The 17,307-nt window shown below is 34.1% G+C and overlaps 1 protein-coding gene across 3 annotated transcripts; it reads left to right on the top strand.

The window, feature by feature from the left end:
* Positions 1–4,618: 4,618 nt before the first annotated feature.
* On the top strand, positions 4,619–12,910 carry LOC134721426 (elastin-like). 3 transcript variants are annotated; one of them, XM_063584429.1, is made up of 4 exons: positions 4,619–4,733; positions 6,933–6,972; positions 7,588–7,617; positions 11,686–12,910. In XM_063584429.1, the coding sequence occupies exon 4, from the start codon at positions 11,692–11,694 to the stop codon at positions 12,448–12,450; it is 759 nt and encodes a 252-aa protein (XP_063440499.1). In that variant the 5' UTR covers positions 4,619–4,733; positions 6,933–6,972; positions 7,588–7,617; positions 11,686–11,691; the 3' UTR covers positions 12,451–12,910. The 3 variants fall into 3 exon arrangements, with proteins under 3 accessions (XP_063440499.1, XP_063440500.1, XP_063440501.1); XM_063584430.1 differs by having other exon boundaries at positions 4,622–4,700; XM_063584431.1 differs by having other exon boundaries at positions 4,649–4,712.
* The last annotated feature ends 4,397 nt before the right edge of the window (positions 12,911–17,307 follow it).

Raw genomic sequence — 17,307 nt, 5'->3', positions numbered from 1 at the left:
CTACTGGGCCAAATCGAACCAAACTTGGCCACAATCATCATTGGGGTATCTAGTTTAAAAATTGTGTCCTGTGACCAGGCCAACCAACTAAGATGGCCACCATGGCTAAAAATAGAACATGGGGTAAAATGCAGTTTTTGGCTTCAAACTCAAAAACCAAAGCATTTAAAGCAAATCTGACAGGGGTTAAATTGTCTATCAGGTCAAAATCTGTATAGTCTTTTTTTAACCATTTTTAGATCACCTGGCCCAAGGGGCAAAGTGAGCTTTTCTCATCACTTGGGGTCGTCGTCGTATGTCGTCGTTAACTTTTACAAAAATCTTCTCCTCTGAAACTACTGAGCCAAACTTGGCCACAATCATCATTGTAATATCTAGTATTTTTTCTCCTCTGAAAATACTGGGCCAAATTAAGCCAAACTTGGCCACAATCATCATTGTCATATCTAGTTTTAAAAATGTGCCCGTTGTTGGGTTGCTGTCCCTGAATTGGGTAATTTTAAGGAAATTTTGCTGTTTTTGGTTATTATCTTGAATATTATTATAGATAGAGATAAACTGAGAACAGCAATAATGTTCAGCAAAGTAAGATTTACAAATAAGTCAACATGACCGAAATGGTCAATTGACCCCTTTAGGAGTTATTGCCCTTTATAGTCAATTTTTTACAATTTTTCGTAAATCTTAATATGATCTTTTACAAAAATCTTCTCCTCTGAAACTACTGGGCCAAATTAATTCAAACTTGGCCAGAATCATCTTTGGTGTATCTAGTTTAAAAATGTGTCCGGTGACCCGGTCATCCAACCAAGATGGCCGCCACGGCTAAAAGTAGAACATAGGGGTTAAATGCAGTTTTTGGCTTACAACTCAAAAACCAAAGCATTGAGAGCAAATCTGACGTGGAGTAAAATTATTTATCAGGTCAAGATCTATCTACCCTAAAATTTCAGATAAATCGGACAACCCCGGTTGTTGTATTGCTGCCCTAAATGGGTAATTTTAATGAAATTTTGCAGTTTTTTGTTATTATCTTAGATAGAAATAAACTTTAAACATCAATAATGTTCAGCAAAGTAAGATTTACAAATAACTCAACATGACCGGAATGATCAAATGACCCCTAAGGAGTTATTGCCCTATATAGTAAATTTGTAATTTTTTTACTAAAATTTTCCACTGAAACTACTGGGCCAAGTTCATTAAAGATAGAGATAATTGTAAGCAGCAAGAATATTCAGTAAAGTAAGATGTACAAACACATAACCATCACCAAAACACAATTTTGTCATGAATCCATCTGCTTCCTTTGTTTAATATTCACATAGACCAAGGTGAGCAACACATGCTCTTTAGAGCCTCTAGTTCCTATCAGTAAGAGACTGAAAGAAACATATGACAGGGTACAATTGGTCAGCAGGTCAGTCTATCTCCTTTGAAGTTTTCAGAAAAATAGGATTTTTTTTTATAATTTATATAGTTTTTTTGCTCTTGATACGAAAACTCTTGGCAAATTTGCATTTGTAGATTTTTTTTGGGAAAACTTTAACAGGTGAAGAGAAATTTAACAGACAAAATGACCAGACCAATAAGATCTACAAATGAGTCAATAACTCTAAGATCCTCTAACAGTAAGATCTACAAATAAGCCAATGACTGGAACAGTAAGATCAGTGGCGGATCCAGGATTTTTTATAAGTGGGGGCCCACTGACTGACCTAAGAGGGGGCCCGCTCCAGTCACGCTTCAATGATTCCCTATATAAGCAACCAAATTTTTTCCCAAAAAGGGGGGCCCGGGCCACCTGTGACCCCCCCCCCCCCCCTAAATCCGCCTCTGAAGATCTACAAATAAGCCAATGACGTGAACAGTAAGATCTACAAATAAGCCAATGACGTGAACAGTAAGATCTACAAATAAGCCAATGACTTGAACAGTAAGATCTACAAATAAGCCAATGACGTGAACAGTAAGATCTACAAATAATCGTCTAATGCCCTTTTTAGAAGTAACCCAGTTTGCATTTTCTTTAGAAGCAATAGATCACAATAATTAATATGAAACTGTGACAGGACCTTATCTTGAAGATGAAGAAAAAGCATCTGAAGCGAAACGTTTTTTTTTTCTCTAATTTTGTATTTTACTAAATAAAAACATCGACTAATTAACGTAAGATAAAATTACAATTTTACACTGCAAGACAGCAGTAAGAGAAGGACGGAGACATAGGCTTATGCAGATCCCCTTCCCTAATGTGTATCCATATTGGTGTAAATGTCTATGAAAATTTACTCATTAAAGCATACACAATAGAAAGGCAGGATCTTATAATGCTCTCCTAGGCTACATCATTTGGTCCACCTTCGTGCCCGTACAACCTTTGATCACCTTTGTTTCTGGTGATATTTAAACTTTATACTGTCCTCCAGAAGAATTTTTTTTTATCCTAGCACTGTTATATCTAAAACAAAAAATGTAAGATAATCTCACACAGTTAAATTGAGAATGGAAATGGGGAATGTACCAAAGAGACAACAACCGGACTATAGAGCAGACAACAGCAGAAGGTCACCAACAGGTCTTCAGTGCAACAAGAAATTCCCGCACCCGGGGGCGTCCTTCAGCTGTCCCCTAAACAAATAGGTACTAGTTCATCGATAATGAACGCCATACTAAACTCCAAATTGTACACAAGAAACTAAAAGATAGAATAATAAGACTAACAAAAGCCAGTCTCCTGACTTGGGACAGGCTCAAAAATGCGATTGGGTTAAACATGTTTGTGAGATCTCACACCCCCCCCCCCCCCCCCCCCCCCGCCTTAACCTCTAGCCAATGCAGAAAAGTAAACGCATAACAATACGCAAATTAAAATTCAGTAAGAGAAGTCCGAGTCTGATGCCAGAAGATGTAACCAAAGAAAATAAACAAAATGACAATAATGCATAAATAACATCAGACTACTAGCAGTTAACTGACATGCCAGCTCCAGACTTCAATTAAACTGATAGAAAGATTATGTCTTCATCATATGAATATCAGGCACTATCGATCCTCCCCGCGTGAGGGGTTTAGTATCCTACCATCATAACATATATGAGAAGAACATAACCCGTGTCATGTCAACAACTGGTTTTTAAATAAATGTGTTTAGTTCCGATGCAAAGATCCTATAAGTGAATCAATATTAACGCCAATCTTTAATATCCCTTCTTAAAAAGTCTATTAAAGTGCATACGTTTTGCTTGGTATTTTTTGCAACTAAAAATTTCACTGCAACTCGCGACAAGTTATATGAACAGTAGAACAGGAAAGTACTTAGTAGTGTAACTTTACCATGTAAATACACCCTTTAAAACATGTAAAAGTTAATGAAAAAATCGTGTTCCGATAAAAAAAATTAAACTGAAAAGGAACACCTTACAACAGTTCGTAAATGTGGCCTTTAAACAAACTAATATACAGATGATGGTTATTTAGTGGTTATTTCAGGTTGGACCATGATAGCTCTTTTGTTTTTTTTTCAATTTTGTTTTAAAATTTATATTAAGTACAAGGTGTAAGCTTGCTGTTTTTTCTAGGCTATAAATAACTTTATTTATGAATTGGTTTCGGTCATCAGTGTGAAGAGGATACATTGCAATTCAAATTATATATATATTTACAATTAAACTTTCACTGAGTTTTTTTCATGACCCACAATTTAAAATATTAGAAAACATAAAAAAAAAGTGACATTTGGAAAATACCTTCAAAGCGAGTTAATTAAAGGTTTAAAAAAGATTTTCAAAAGAGTTTGTCATCTAAAACTTTTAAGAGCACAAAAGCACACAACTTGTCAATGCTTACTGCCCAAAGCATCACAAAAAGCTTGCAGAGCAGGTGTAAGGATCTTGGTAATGATCAAGATCAAGCCATTGTTCATATAACCATGAACCGATAAATATTAAATTTCAATAAAAACAGCTATTTTACTGGTTCGCGTAATTGCATTTCTTAAACACAAATAATCTTTGCATTTGAAACTAACTTTTATCTAAAAGAAACAAGCGCTTTAGAATGGAACACGCGGGTCTTAATCATTTTTTTATTAAATATAAGATTTCGTTAATTTTTTTCTATAAATGCACTTTATCTTATACCTAATAGAAAAATGAAATAAAAAAGAGGGTACACCGATCATTTACGCTCACAATCTGCCTTCGAAAGAAACATACATTTTTGTAAATGTCCTTTTTTCTGTTGAACTAATAGGAGAAAAAGGGGGGGGGGGGCTCGGATGAAATTTGAAAAAATAGGCAGGACAGGAGTTTTGAGTAAAAAAAAGGCAGGATGAGACACTTGCAAAAAAAAAGTCAGGACGACAATCAAGTTAGGTAAAAAAAAGTAAGGATAAACTAAAAAAAAATGCAGGACCGAACAGAGTGAAAAATAAAAAGGCAGGACAAAGATTACAGTTAAAAAATGCAGGACAAAATTTTTCATCCTAACCCCCCATAGAAATCAAATGGTAGCTCCCTTAAAGAAAGCAACTTGTTTTTCTATTTTTTTTACTCTTTCCCCCTATATTTTAACTGAGTTGTCGTACTTGCTTTGTTGTTTCCCCAGCAGGTGTCCGATTAATTTCATCCAATGAAATTTAATCCGGGTATTCAGTACGAACCTGCGACCATCCATTGTGAAGTTTTGATATCTGTTTGGTAAAGAAAGAAGTATATTTTTCTATGATCTTGGTAAAGATCTTTATTTTCTAACTTTCCGGAGCCCTAAGCACTTCCTTTCCGATAGTCAGCATTCTTTGTTCCAAGTTGATTGACCATTCTATAACCAGAAAAGTAGATAGAAGTGTCTTTAGATTAGTCTCGTAAGAAAACCGAAGAGCATTCACCTTACATAAAATTAAGACTAAAACGTGGATTATTTTTATATGAAATGTTAGCATATTTTTAAAACAAGATGGTCCCTTTTCTATTTATCGAAAACTTGACCTATTATCCCGTCTTTATTACCACTATTTGGTCGAACCAGATCAAGTACACAAAGTTCAAACACAAAAGCAAATAAGCTCTTTTAGTACATCAAAGGCACCAGGAGTGCCATTCACAAATCCCATCAGTAAAAAGATGACCTTTTTGTACCACACCCTCAAATCCCTAATATTAATTCTTTTAATTCCTACCTTGTACAAGTGTACCCCAATCTGGAAAGGGACACAAATCATATACATTGTACACCTTATCGTTAAAATATTTCGGAAATATATCCCCAGTGGCGGATCCAGAACTTTTTGTATAGGGCCTGCTGAATTTCGCAAGGAGGGGGAGCTCCTGTCATGCTTCAGTCATTCCCTATATTATCACCCAAATTTTTCTCACTATGTCCCGCTTGAACTTTTGATAATTTACAAACCATTTTGATCACACAATTATATTCATTGTTTAGAATTTGAAGCGATTTATGTATAAGAATATTTATACTTGAAGCCAGGGGTACTATATATTAATAGAAATAGGTAAAAATAATTTGATAATTGTTTTATATTTGAAGTATCTTACATGTACATGTATGTGAAAAAATTGTTTAAAATATACCTAACAATATTACATGTAATACATGTTTTCAACTTCCTTAACCATGAACCACATGATTATCTTGATAATCACAAAATTGTGAAACCTGGTTTGAACTATGTTAAAAAAGAAGTCATTAGGCCCAACAAAAAAGTACATGGGTTTCTTCCATTAGTCCAAGATTACTCTGACGTCCGACGGCTGTTTAGCCAGACAAGCTGGGGCCATGGGACTTCAGAGCTTGTCCCATATCAAAAAGTGGATATTTGCCCACCCAAAATAGATGCGCTGCCTCCTCGCTTCTGGAGCCGACTGAGGGCCTTGGAATTATATAAATCGGGCTGCAATCTCTTCATTAATGTAAGTTTCACCTACATGTACCTGGCAACCTTTATTTTTCTATATTTTAACAGTTTTCACAGAGACCAATCGATTTATGCATTTTTGACTTTCACTTTCAAATGGACGTCAAGTTACGAGAGAGTTTGTGGCCTCGAGACTCAAATATGCAAATATTTATATTTTTTTACCTCCTTCATAGGAAATCGATGTTTAACATTAAGAAGCTACCACGTGTTTTTACCTCCTTTACAGGAGATCGGTAATTAGCATTTAGTTCCGACCACGATAACAGTTGGAAGCTCTCAGACATTTAGGTAACTTGCATCGTAAATGAACGAGGTGTTACACTATGGTCGTTTGCACTGTTTTCTCGTGGTCACGTGATAATCCTTGAAAATGAAAGACAAGATGCAGAAATCGTAGGTCACTGTGAAAACTGTTAAAATATAGAAAAATAAAGGTTGGCAGGTAGGTGAAACTTACATAAATGAAGAGATAAATGAAAAATGAAGAGATTGAAGCCCGATTTATATAATTCCAAGGCCCTCAGTGGGCTCCAGAAGCGAGGAGGCAGCACATCTATTTTGGGTGGGCAAATATCCACTTTTTGATATGGGACAAGCTCTGACGTCCCACGGCCCCAGCTTGTCTGGCAAAACAGCCGTCGGACGTCAGAGTAATCTTGGACTATCTTCCATATGACAATGTACGATATCCATAACAAAAATGATGATTGTTTGATATACATGTTGAAAGAAATGTTCTATGGGGGCAAATGATTTTGTCTCTCAACCGTAATGGCTGAGTTATACTTTGGGGGTATGCATGCATTTTGAGATATAATGAAACAATATACATTTGTACATCATACAGCAGGGCATGCAGGAAGGAAGAATAAGTCAAGTATATTGTTTTAATAGCATTTCAACTTTTCAAGGGATACTTTTGCATTTCATATCTGTATATGGATATTTCATCTAAAATGAATGTATGATTAACAATATTTTTTTTATTTTGCAGGTTACCATAGTTTTCAAGTTACCCATGACATAAGTGAAAGGTAAGCATTCAGAACTAGAGTCATTTAGAGTCCGGGATAAAAAGTTTGTAGCAGTGTGACTGTGTTAGTTAAAACTTTACATGAAATTAATGTTTATTCTTGTTGTATCATTAAATACATATCATGTAAACAGAATTCTGCAACAATATTTCACTTAACTTTTTTTGCAATAGAAAATATTGGCAAAATTTTAGTCACTCATCATGATCAATTTTAATAATTGTCGAAAAAAATTTAAGCTGAGCAAGCTAAGATTATCCATTGTTCATCAGTGTTGCTTTAATAGAATATTAAAAATACCAAAATAAACTATGAAATTGAAGGGCATTGCAGGGACAAATCCAGCCATTTTAAAAGGGGGGTCTACTTATATGCTCCCATTCAAATGCATTGATCATCCGGGAAAAAAAGGTGGCGTTCCACCCCCTAGATCCGCCAATGCATTGAGGACCCAAAATTGTTAAAGGTTTTACCAAATAAGAGCTATAGAAATATTTTTCTGCCAGTAGAATATCCTTAGTATTTTAAAGAATTCAGTTTTGCAAACCTTTAATTTATAATGTATTGTGTTATATTAATGACTATTTTTGTATCTTTTTTTCTTTTTCTTTTCAGAATAAATCAAGTAATTTGTGATATTTTCTGGTGAGTTGATTAATCATTGTTTTATATGAATACATATATTCATCACACACATTCAGATGAGATATAAGTACAATAAAAGTGTTGACACACTGATAAGGAGATACACTGATTTTTATACAGCCTACTTCAAACATTTTATTGAGCTGTATAATGCTTTGATGTTTTCATCAGTATTGTTGCAGTTTTATGCAATGGATTTTTAAGCTCTTTGACCACATTTATTTTGTGTCAAATACCTATATTATTGTCAAAAAATTTGATCACAATCTAAATTCAGACAGTATCAAGCTTGAATGTTGTGGTCAAACTGTTCAGGGTTCAACCTCTGCAGTCGTGTTAGGCTGTGCTTAGAGAAGCATTTTTATTAAACTTCAATAATAAACATGATTGAGTCAACAATTTAAAATAAGAAGATGTGGTATGATTGCCAATTAGACCTTCCACAAGTGACCAAATGACACCAAAATCTAAATAAAGTAATACATGTACAACATATTCAAAATGAAATCAACATCTTTTTGATTTGACACATCTGAACAAGATCTTTTCTGGATTAACCATCATCAAGAACACTCAATAGTATCTATTTGTTTGAAATGGTTGTATTAGAACCAAAAACAGGTGAAACGCTAAATGACCAACAAATACCTACAAATAGAATTATAGAAGTCATAAAGTAAAAATCTACAGTCAACTTTGCCTGTCATTTGTGGGAGTTGAAATCTTAGTTTCATTATGATTTCCTAATTTATAAAGGCCAGTGTATGAAAGGTTTGTTAAAGATCATGTCAATACAGCAGTACTGATAACTGAACCTCATGGAATGTTATCCACCAACAGCCGTATTGACCCTGTGTAGTTACATGTACATAAAAAAGAAACATTAACATGCTGAAGAAAACAATAGTTACCCAAAAATGAAGAAAAATCATCTAAAGCTTACTTACAAAATATATATTTTAAAGATCTTTGTATAGCTACAAGTATTTGATGTGGATTCTTTGATTATAGTGAATATATTTGTTTCATGGTTTTGTCATCTGCATGCATGCCAAAAGACACATATGTACTTTTGGCCATGGTTTTTTAATTTGTTGGTTTACGGATCTACCGACCTGATTTTGACGATTTTCAGAATAAAAATAAAATTGGCCTTTCATGCTTTTTCATTCCCGCTGAGTCCCCTGAACAAGGCTTCCAAAACTGTCATATATGCTGGTCATTTGTATAATGTCCGGTAAAAGACCGGCTGGGCAAAGCATGAAACGGTCATATACTTTTTAGTTTCAAAGGCTTTTTCGGTCATTTTAAAATATAAATTCACGATCTTTTTGACCCAACATTTTGCCTTTAACAGCCATACATTTCCGGTCATAAAAGTGACATGATGATTAATTACTATCAAAACAACCCCTACTTCAATACTTTCTAATTATAATCAAGGCTAATTATAGTTGTTGGACAGCTGAAAACTACCTATTCAGGTGACAGGTAAACTATTTTCAGTTAGTACCGGACATCGTATAAATTAATCGGTCCATTCCCAATTATTTTCGTACATTTCAGCAGCTTGTATCTAGCTGATTTAAAATATATAATAAATACATTTATAAACATGATTTGATAAATCATTTAAAAACGTTTTAAATGAAAAATCGTCAGCACTACGTTGTATGAACAAGAACATGTGTGCGCATGTGCACAGGTAGGAAATTCAATTATGCATCCTACATTTCTTCAAAAATGCTAAAAGTATCATTGATACCTGTATCTAACGTTCATTTCAAGTATTTTGTTGAAGAAATAACTTGGAAAGAGCTTCTTCGCTCAGTAGTTCTATGTAACGTACACAGATTTTACGAATCTGTTTATGGTCCATGTTTTACCATTGTCAAGTCAACATCCGGTTTTGAAAAATGTGACTTTAAAAACGAAAATAAAGTTCTAGACAACTTCATTTTGCACAAATAAAGAGTCTAATTCAGATATGAGCACGCTGATGTGCACACTTTGAATGATGCAATGCCAATTTTAACAGTTTATGTCAGAACATCAAATTCATATCAAAGTAAAGTTTAATATCGATTTTAATTTAATGTCAATCATTGGGATGGCCATCTGATTACCATAATTACATTTTGTGACTTTGTCTTAGGAATTAAAATTTCGGTTCAGATATAAAATGTCCGGCTGGCTCAGAAAAATTTTGGAAGCCCTGCCCCTGACCCTAACAAATGCATTATTCCTGAAAAATAATTAAAATATTCTTTATTTATGAAATGAAATGCATTAATTACTAACAAAATTGATAACACTTTCTGTTGTGAAAAAAAAGAACTTCCAGTTTACGTTTCTAAAAATAGACAAATCAATTATAACTGACCTTGAAATGTAGTTTGCACAAATAATTTTGCGAACGAAACCTGTGTTTAAAACCACTTACACAATAAGTTCGTTTTCCTTATTTGTCATCAGTCCGTAAGATGCATCATCTCATAGGAATAGACTTGTCCATATGTGGATATCCAGTTAAAATACTGAATATTAACAAATCATTTGGAATTTTCTTATTTCATAGAAAGAAAAAAAAATCAGCCATTTGGATAAAAATCAGGAATGCATGACAACAGATTAACCCAGTATTCTCTTTTTTTCAGTGGACGAGTCTATTACATTTTTTGACATGTGTGCTGAAACTTATTTTCATACAACATTTTACATTTTTTTTTTTATCATGACAGTTTTTGTGCTTGAATATCATTATTCACCAAGTTTTCTGGAATTGTTTAAGAGCTACACGAATCTGTTATTCTTGTTTGTGAAATGACGATATAATTTCGTCTTTGTCTGTGCACCCCCTTTTTTATGGGAAATTATTAGACAATGTCATGCGATGTGTATGACAGCTGAGCAATAATATTTCATCCACAGTCAGGGGACTTACTTAAATGAGTGATTTTCTAAATCACCGATTCAAGTAACATTATTTCCATAAAAGTTGGAAGTTATAGAGCTGTCTTTCTTTAATAATCACCTATTTATTTAAGTAGTACAAAATAATCACTAGAAGAAGTGATTTAATTTTACTTTAGCTTTAAATATAGAATTCTAATGATCCAGGGACTAATTATGTTTCTAAACTGATCAGAACCAACATCTGTGTTGTCTAGGATGACCAGGTAATTTCAGGTGATGACCTTGTCATGCTTGTACTGAATCTAGAATAATGACATAAGTATCATACCTCAATTTCCTTCCCAAAAATCACTTCTTTATAATTAATTATATCATTATTTTAACCCCCACTAATTTCAACACCCCAAAACAGTGAAATTTTTATGGCGAACAGTAAAATTTTATTACATAATCTGAAAGATGAAACCTTGAACTTTACAGGAAAAATACTGCTAAGAAAATATCAGTTCATCATGTTCATTATGTAAAGTCATTATTGCAGCATTTTTTCAACTAAAATAGAATTTTTAGCTAAATGATAGCACCAACATGACCAAAGGCATAAACCTTGCTTCTTAAATGTAGCAAAAAATCATGTTTTTTTAATTTTACTAATGAAAAGATATTATTTTAACCTATGTGTTTAAAATTTTGGTAAAACTTCGAAATCACAATTTATGACAAAACTTTGAATTGCTACTCAAGTAAGTGATTTAAAAATCATTTATTTCAGTAAGTCCCCTGACTGATCTAACTAAAATTTAAGAAATGATGACAAAATACATGGTAGAAAGGTGAAATATATATATTTGTTTTGCATATTTTTCTGTCTTGAAAGATATTTTTTTCTTTTTTTCCCCCAACTGATCGACCTGACTTTTTTATGGGGAAAATCGGTAAACCAACAAATTAAAAAAGTGGCCTTGCTTAACATTTAAATTTGTGGTTAACCTACATCTAGCAATATTACTCAAAAGTGGTAAAAAATATGAAATAAAACATAAAAGGATTTTTATAAAATTGGCTGTTGTTTGTTTTGTAATGCTGAATTACCCCCTTTTCTTTTAAAACATGAAATAATAAGTTTTATCTGAATTGTTGCAATTTTTTCAGATAACGATGAACTACTATGGTGGTCCAGGAGCAGAAAAGAGTGGTATCTCCCCAGGCGGTTATTATCCTGGTGCTAGCTATGGACTACAACAGCAAGCTGCTTTAGCTCATGGGCACCCACAAGCAGCTGGTATGACCCCTGGACTTGCACAGCATCCCGGTCTGGCTCCAGGTCATGGACAGCAAACCACTGTTCCATCATATGGTACACCTGTATCAACCCATTCTTACACAGGTTATACAGGAATGGCGCCAGGACAGTCCATCTACACAACAACAGGATATTCTATACCCCAAGGATATCCTTCAGCAATGAATGGTTCTGCAGGCTTGACCAGCATGGGAGCATTCTATTCTACACCACATATGTCAGCTTTACCCTATTCTACTCTACAGCCAATTCCCCAAGCAACACCTTCTATACCCTCCGTAGCGTCTCTACCATCAGTTCCAGCCGTGCCACATATACCGTCAATACAGCAAACACAGAGTGGTTATCCAGCAAGTCACCGACAGCATCAGTTGTCGTCAGCATACCTGTCTGAACAGGCCGCTAAACAAGCCGGCTATCCAATCGGCAGCAATCCAATGATGCATCCAGGCATGTCTTCTGCATCAGTACCAGGCATGCCACATGGATACCCAGCAGGAGGTGCAGTCCCAGGAATGGGTTATCCCAACCCGTCGTTAACGAACGCCTACGCAGGAATGCCTGGTGTCAGAGTGGCACCTCATACAGGCCAGCCATATGGACCAAGATACTGAACATGCTGAATCTAGTAAAGGGCTATTGTAATTACAAATGCAAGTCCAATGCTCAGTTTATATAGATCTGATGAAGACTCTGTAGCTATTTATGTATTATATTAAGTAAACATTTTATTTTTTCAGTTAGGGTATTTGTAACTTCTTGTTAAAATTGTTAAAACAGATTTTTTTTTTATAAAATTGAAAGATCCTCACTCGAAGGTTTCAGTTACTGAAGACCTGTATTAGTTAGTATCTATAAGCAAGAAAAAATATGAATAGTAATAATGGAACAATTTTATCATTATTTTTTTTCTTTTTGTAATTTTATTGAAAATTTTGATTGTCGAAAGACATTGGACTTTTGCTACAGGCATATAAATTAGTTAAAATAATATGTTAAATGTGTTCATAGAAGCCATCAAATGGTTATTTTACAAAATATCTTAATAATGAATTAAAAATATACCAAGATGAATTTGTCAGTTTTGATGTGTTGAAATGTAGAGCCCTTGAAATTGATAAATCTGCAGTTGTTATTATTGTAAGCTTGGCATTTAATATACTTTTTTGTTGACCCCATTTATATACAAATTTGCCATTCAATGCCTTTTTGCAGCATTGTGGGTATATTTTTGTATTTACATTTATTTGTTATTTTTGATAAGCAATACAGAAAAGTTTTTATAAAACTTTTTTGTTTTACCTTCTTTTTTAAAAGATTTTTAGACAATTTTTTTCACTGCAACTTAAGAATTTTTCAACGTTAATTTATACCATTATGTTGTACTTTTTTTCAAAAAATATAAGTTATTATAAAAAATGAGTTGTCAGTATGTTAATACTGCCTGATAAGACATGCATATACATTGTATCAGACACTTTACACTTGCAAAACTTTTAACACATGGAACATAACATAACAAATATGGGATCTTAAGTTTAAGGTAAAGGTTCAAACAAGGTATTTAATTTTGACACACAAGAAATTTGTTGGATCCACATCAAAAAGGTGGCAGGACCTTATTGGCAGAGTGGTCTAAGTTGTTTATCTACTATATCACTAGCATGTAGGGTGCGCTTGATTCTTATCTTAATAGACAAGGAATGTCAGTTTTTTCTAGTCAACAGTTGTTGGTTCTCCCTAGACACTCCAGCATCCTCAACCAATAAAAACTTACTGCCTGGATAAAATCAATAGTGATGACACCTGCATAAATCACCAACAATCACTCAACCACTTCCAAAAGGCTTGGTTCTTAAAATGAAGGATATAAACTTCCTCTGTTCCCCATTATTCCATCTACTGCATAATAGTAAACTTTTGGTATCACTTTTACCTTTAAAGCTGTAATTTAGCCATTGGACATATATGGCCTATTCTACCATTTGTAAAACTCTATAATTTAAAGTTACTCAATATTCTGGGTGATTGAGCCAAACATCTGTCAACAGTTACTTTAATGTATATAGAATGCATGTCAGAGATAAAATGATACCAATCATAACCAACTATAAAATGTTACAAATTGAGGTGCCTCCATGCTACATGTCTTATTCAAGTCTTTAGCAGGGTAAAAATTCCAGGAAAAAACATGATTTATTGACATCAGAAACACATTAAGTGAGATTGAGATTAGCGACTTATGCAGAAAGCTGGACATAGGGATAGTGATCTGGTGGCCGCTACAGCGGCAGCGTTAGCTAACTTCTTTAAAGCTTTATATTTTAGAAGGTGGAAGACCTGGATGCCTCATGTTACGAAGTTCAGTCAGTCACATGTTCAATGTCCTTGATCTCGTTTTCATGGTTCAGTAACTACTTGAAAAAAAAGTTAAAGTTTTTTGTAATGTTAAATTCTCTTATAAGTAATATGATAACTATATTTGGTATGTGGGTACCTTGCACCTCGACGTCATTTCATGGATCAGTGAACAAGGTTAAGTATGGTGGTCAAGTCCATATCTCAGATACTATAAGCAATAGGTCTAGTAAATTCGGTATATGGAAAGACTAAGATGTACATATCCAACTGGCAGGTTTCATCTGACCTTGATCTCATTTTCATGGCTCAGTGGTTATAGTTAAGTTTTTGTGTTTTGGTGTGTTTTTCTTATACTGTTTGCAATAGGTAAACTATATTTGGTATATGGAATGATTGTTAGGACTTAGGTGTACATGTCTACCTGGCAAGTGTTATTTGACCTTGACCTCATTTTCATGGTCCAGTGGTCAAAGTTAAGTTTTTGTGTTTTGGACTGTTTCATATACTGTATGCAATAGGCCAACTATATTTGGCTAATGGAATGATTTTAAGGTGTACATGTCTAACTTACAGGTGTCGTTTGACCTTGACCTCATTTTCATGGTTAATTGCACAGTGTTGTGTTTTGGTCTGTTTTTTTATAGGGCTTAGATACAGTACCCGTATTTAAATTCTGATTAAAAGTTCCATATTGACTATTTTTTTACCTGACTAATTTAAAATGTAATAAAAAATATACCTTCATGTTCTAATTTTGAGTAAAATAAGGTCGAAGTTTTGTATATTTGCTCAAAAATCAGATTTGTGGCCGCATTTTTATTCAAAAGAAAGACATAACTTTTTTGTTTTAAAAGATAAACGCAAATTGCTTTTTTGTTAAATAACTTGCAATTTCTGTATCAAATGGCATTTTAAAAAAGAGGGGCACATGAACTCGTTTTCAAGTCAAATAAGTTTCAATGATAAAAATCGGTCAAAAACTGAATCTTTTCACGATATTATTTAGTCATCGTTTGACGTCGCGAAAATAACAATTTACTTAAGCAACGTCATTACATCCCCTATAACTGTATCGTATGCCCATAAACCATTAGCAATAGATCAACTGTATTTGCTGTATGGAAGAATTGTTAGCTGTACATGCCTGACGGTGTGGTTCTGAACTTCATCTGACCTTGACCTCATTTTCTAATTCATTGGTCATAATTAGTTTTCTAGGTTAATGTGAAGTTTATGTGACATTTGTAATAAAGCTTGAACTATCAACATAATATCAATGATGAGTAAAGAAGGCGAGACATTTCAGCGTGTGCACATTTGTAAGGATATGGGCAGAAATCATTTGGTTGTAAGAGCAAAGGCTAGTATGCACAGTTACATTAATGTGTCTCAGAAGGATGAATTACTTTAATGAAGATTTTATTTGTCATATCAAATGGGTTCAATATTGCTGTTAATATATTTCTAAATGATGCATTGATTGCATGGCACACACTGTACACAATACACAAACTTCATGACAAAATTCTTTATATATTCCCTACAAACACGTTTAAGTATCCCCATAGATCATGGATGCCACACTTGCATGTTCTATGTTAAGTGGACTTTTGGGATCAAACCCTAATTTGGCATTAAAATTAGAAAGATAAAATAGGGTACATGTGTACTTAATTTCAAGTTGATTGGACCACTCTTCATCGAAAACAACCTTGTCCAAAACCTTAACCTGAAGCAGGCACTTTCATTTTCTATGTTCAGGGTCAAAACTTGTATTTGGCATTACAATTAGAAAGATCATCATAGGGAACATGTATACTGAGTTTTAAGAAACCTGCCACTTGGACTTCAACTTCATCAAAAAATTTAACATAAGTGAAACAGACAGAAAAACAGACAAATTATTATGTAAGAATGTCAATTAGTAAATTATATTACTCACCAAAAAAAACCTGCTTTAACAATTATTATCGCCTGTGTATTTCGTTACAAAACTTGCATATATTTTCGATTTATTGGCAAGTTACCACAGAATGACAAAATGAGACAAACTTGCTGCTTGAAATCAACAAACAGTACAATTTGGCTTCCAACAAAACACCTCTTTAATACATGCTTCTTACTTGGGACATCACAAAAACACGTGGCGAAGGAGGGGTGCTACTGAACATGTTTGCAAGCTGTCAACCCTTCCAAAGACGTGATATCAACGAATTGACCAGTTAGAATGGTCATTACACAACCTCGTCTTGTATATCGTTCATGAAATGAGCTGAAAGTTATTTGACCTTTTAAAGTCACTCTCTGACTTTGATATATAAATAGTAATTGAAGATCATTGAAGCTTTGTTCTTTTGTTTTTTGAGTGGGTTTTATACGACCGCAAACATTTCTGGGGTTCGTATAATGTTATGGTGTCGTCGTCGTCTCGAAATAAGTTAAATTTAAGTGAATGGATCTCTATGAAATTTTACAAGATAGAGGTTCAATACTACATAAGCACAAAAGGAAGCTTGTGATAGATTTAGGGGTTTATGATACCAATAGTAAATGAAATGGGGACCAAACAAGCATTTTTGTAGTTTCCGGACAATAATTTGTCTATGGATGGATCTCTCTGACATTGTACCACAAGGTTCCATTTCACAAAGGGAAGGCTAGGATTTCCCCAGTGTGGCCCCGGGCATGCAGGAATCGGGGGGGGGGGGGCACGAACTTTTGTAGTTCCAGACAATAACTTATGTCTATGTGTATGGATCTCTCTGAAATCGTACTACAATATTTCATAGAACAAAGGGAAAGCTTGGATTGATTTTAGGGGAATTGCTTCAAGGGGACCCAAAGAAACCTATATTATGACATAAAAATGATCACATTCAATCCAAATTCAGACAATACCTAGCTTGAAAATTGTATCCATTTCAGGGGCTGACCTTTTCGGTCGTATCAGGCTGCGCTAAGCGAAGCATTTCATTTCGTTTTGATGCGAATGTACTGATTTTGTGTCATCTTTGTTTTTTTAATTGCCAGGTCAGTATTCGGTACTGCCTTGATCTTTATTACATTTTTTTTTAAACTTCTCTGTTGACAAACAAAAGCATTTTTCAGAA

The sequence above is a fragment of the Mytilus trossulus genome, chromosome 6 (genome assembly GCF_036588685.1).
Source record: "Mytilus trossulus isolate FHL-02 chromosome 6, PNRI_Mtr1.1.1.hap1, whole genome shotgun sequence".
NCBI classification, from domain to species: Eukaryota; Metazoa; Mollusca; class Bivalvia; order Mytilida; family Mytilidae; genus Mytilus; species Mytilus trossulus.
This window is presented reverse-complemented; position numbering and strand designations above follow the sequence as displayed.

Coding starts and splice junctions, on each gene's coding strand:
- LOC134721426 (XM_063584429.1), top strand. CDS start 11,692: ATGAACTACTATGGTGGTCCAGGAGCAGAAAAGAGTGGTATCTCCCCA.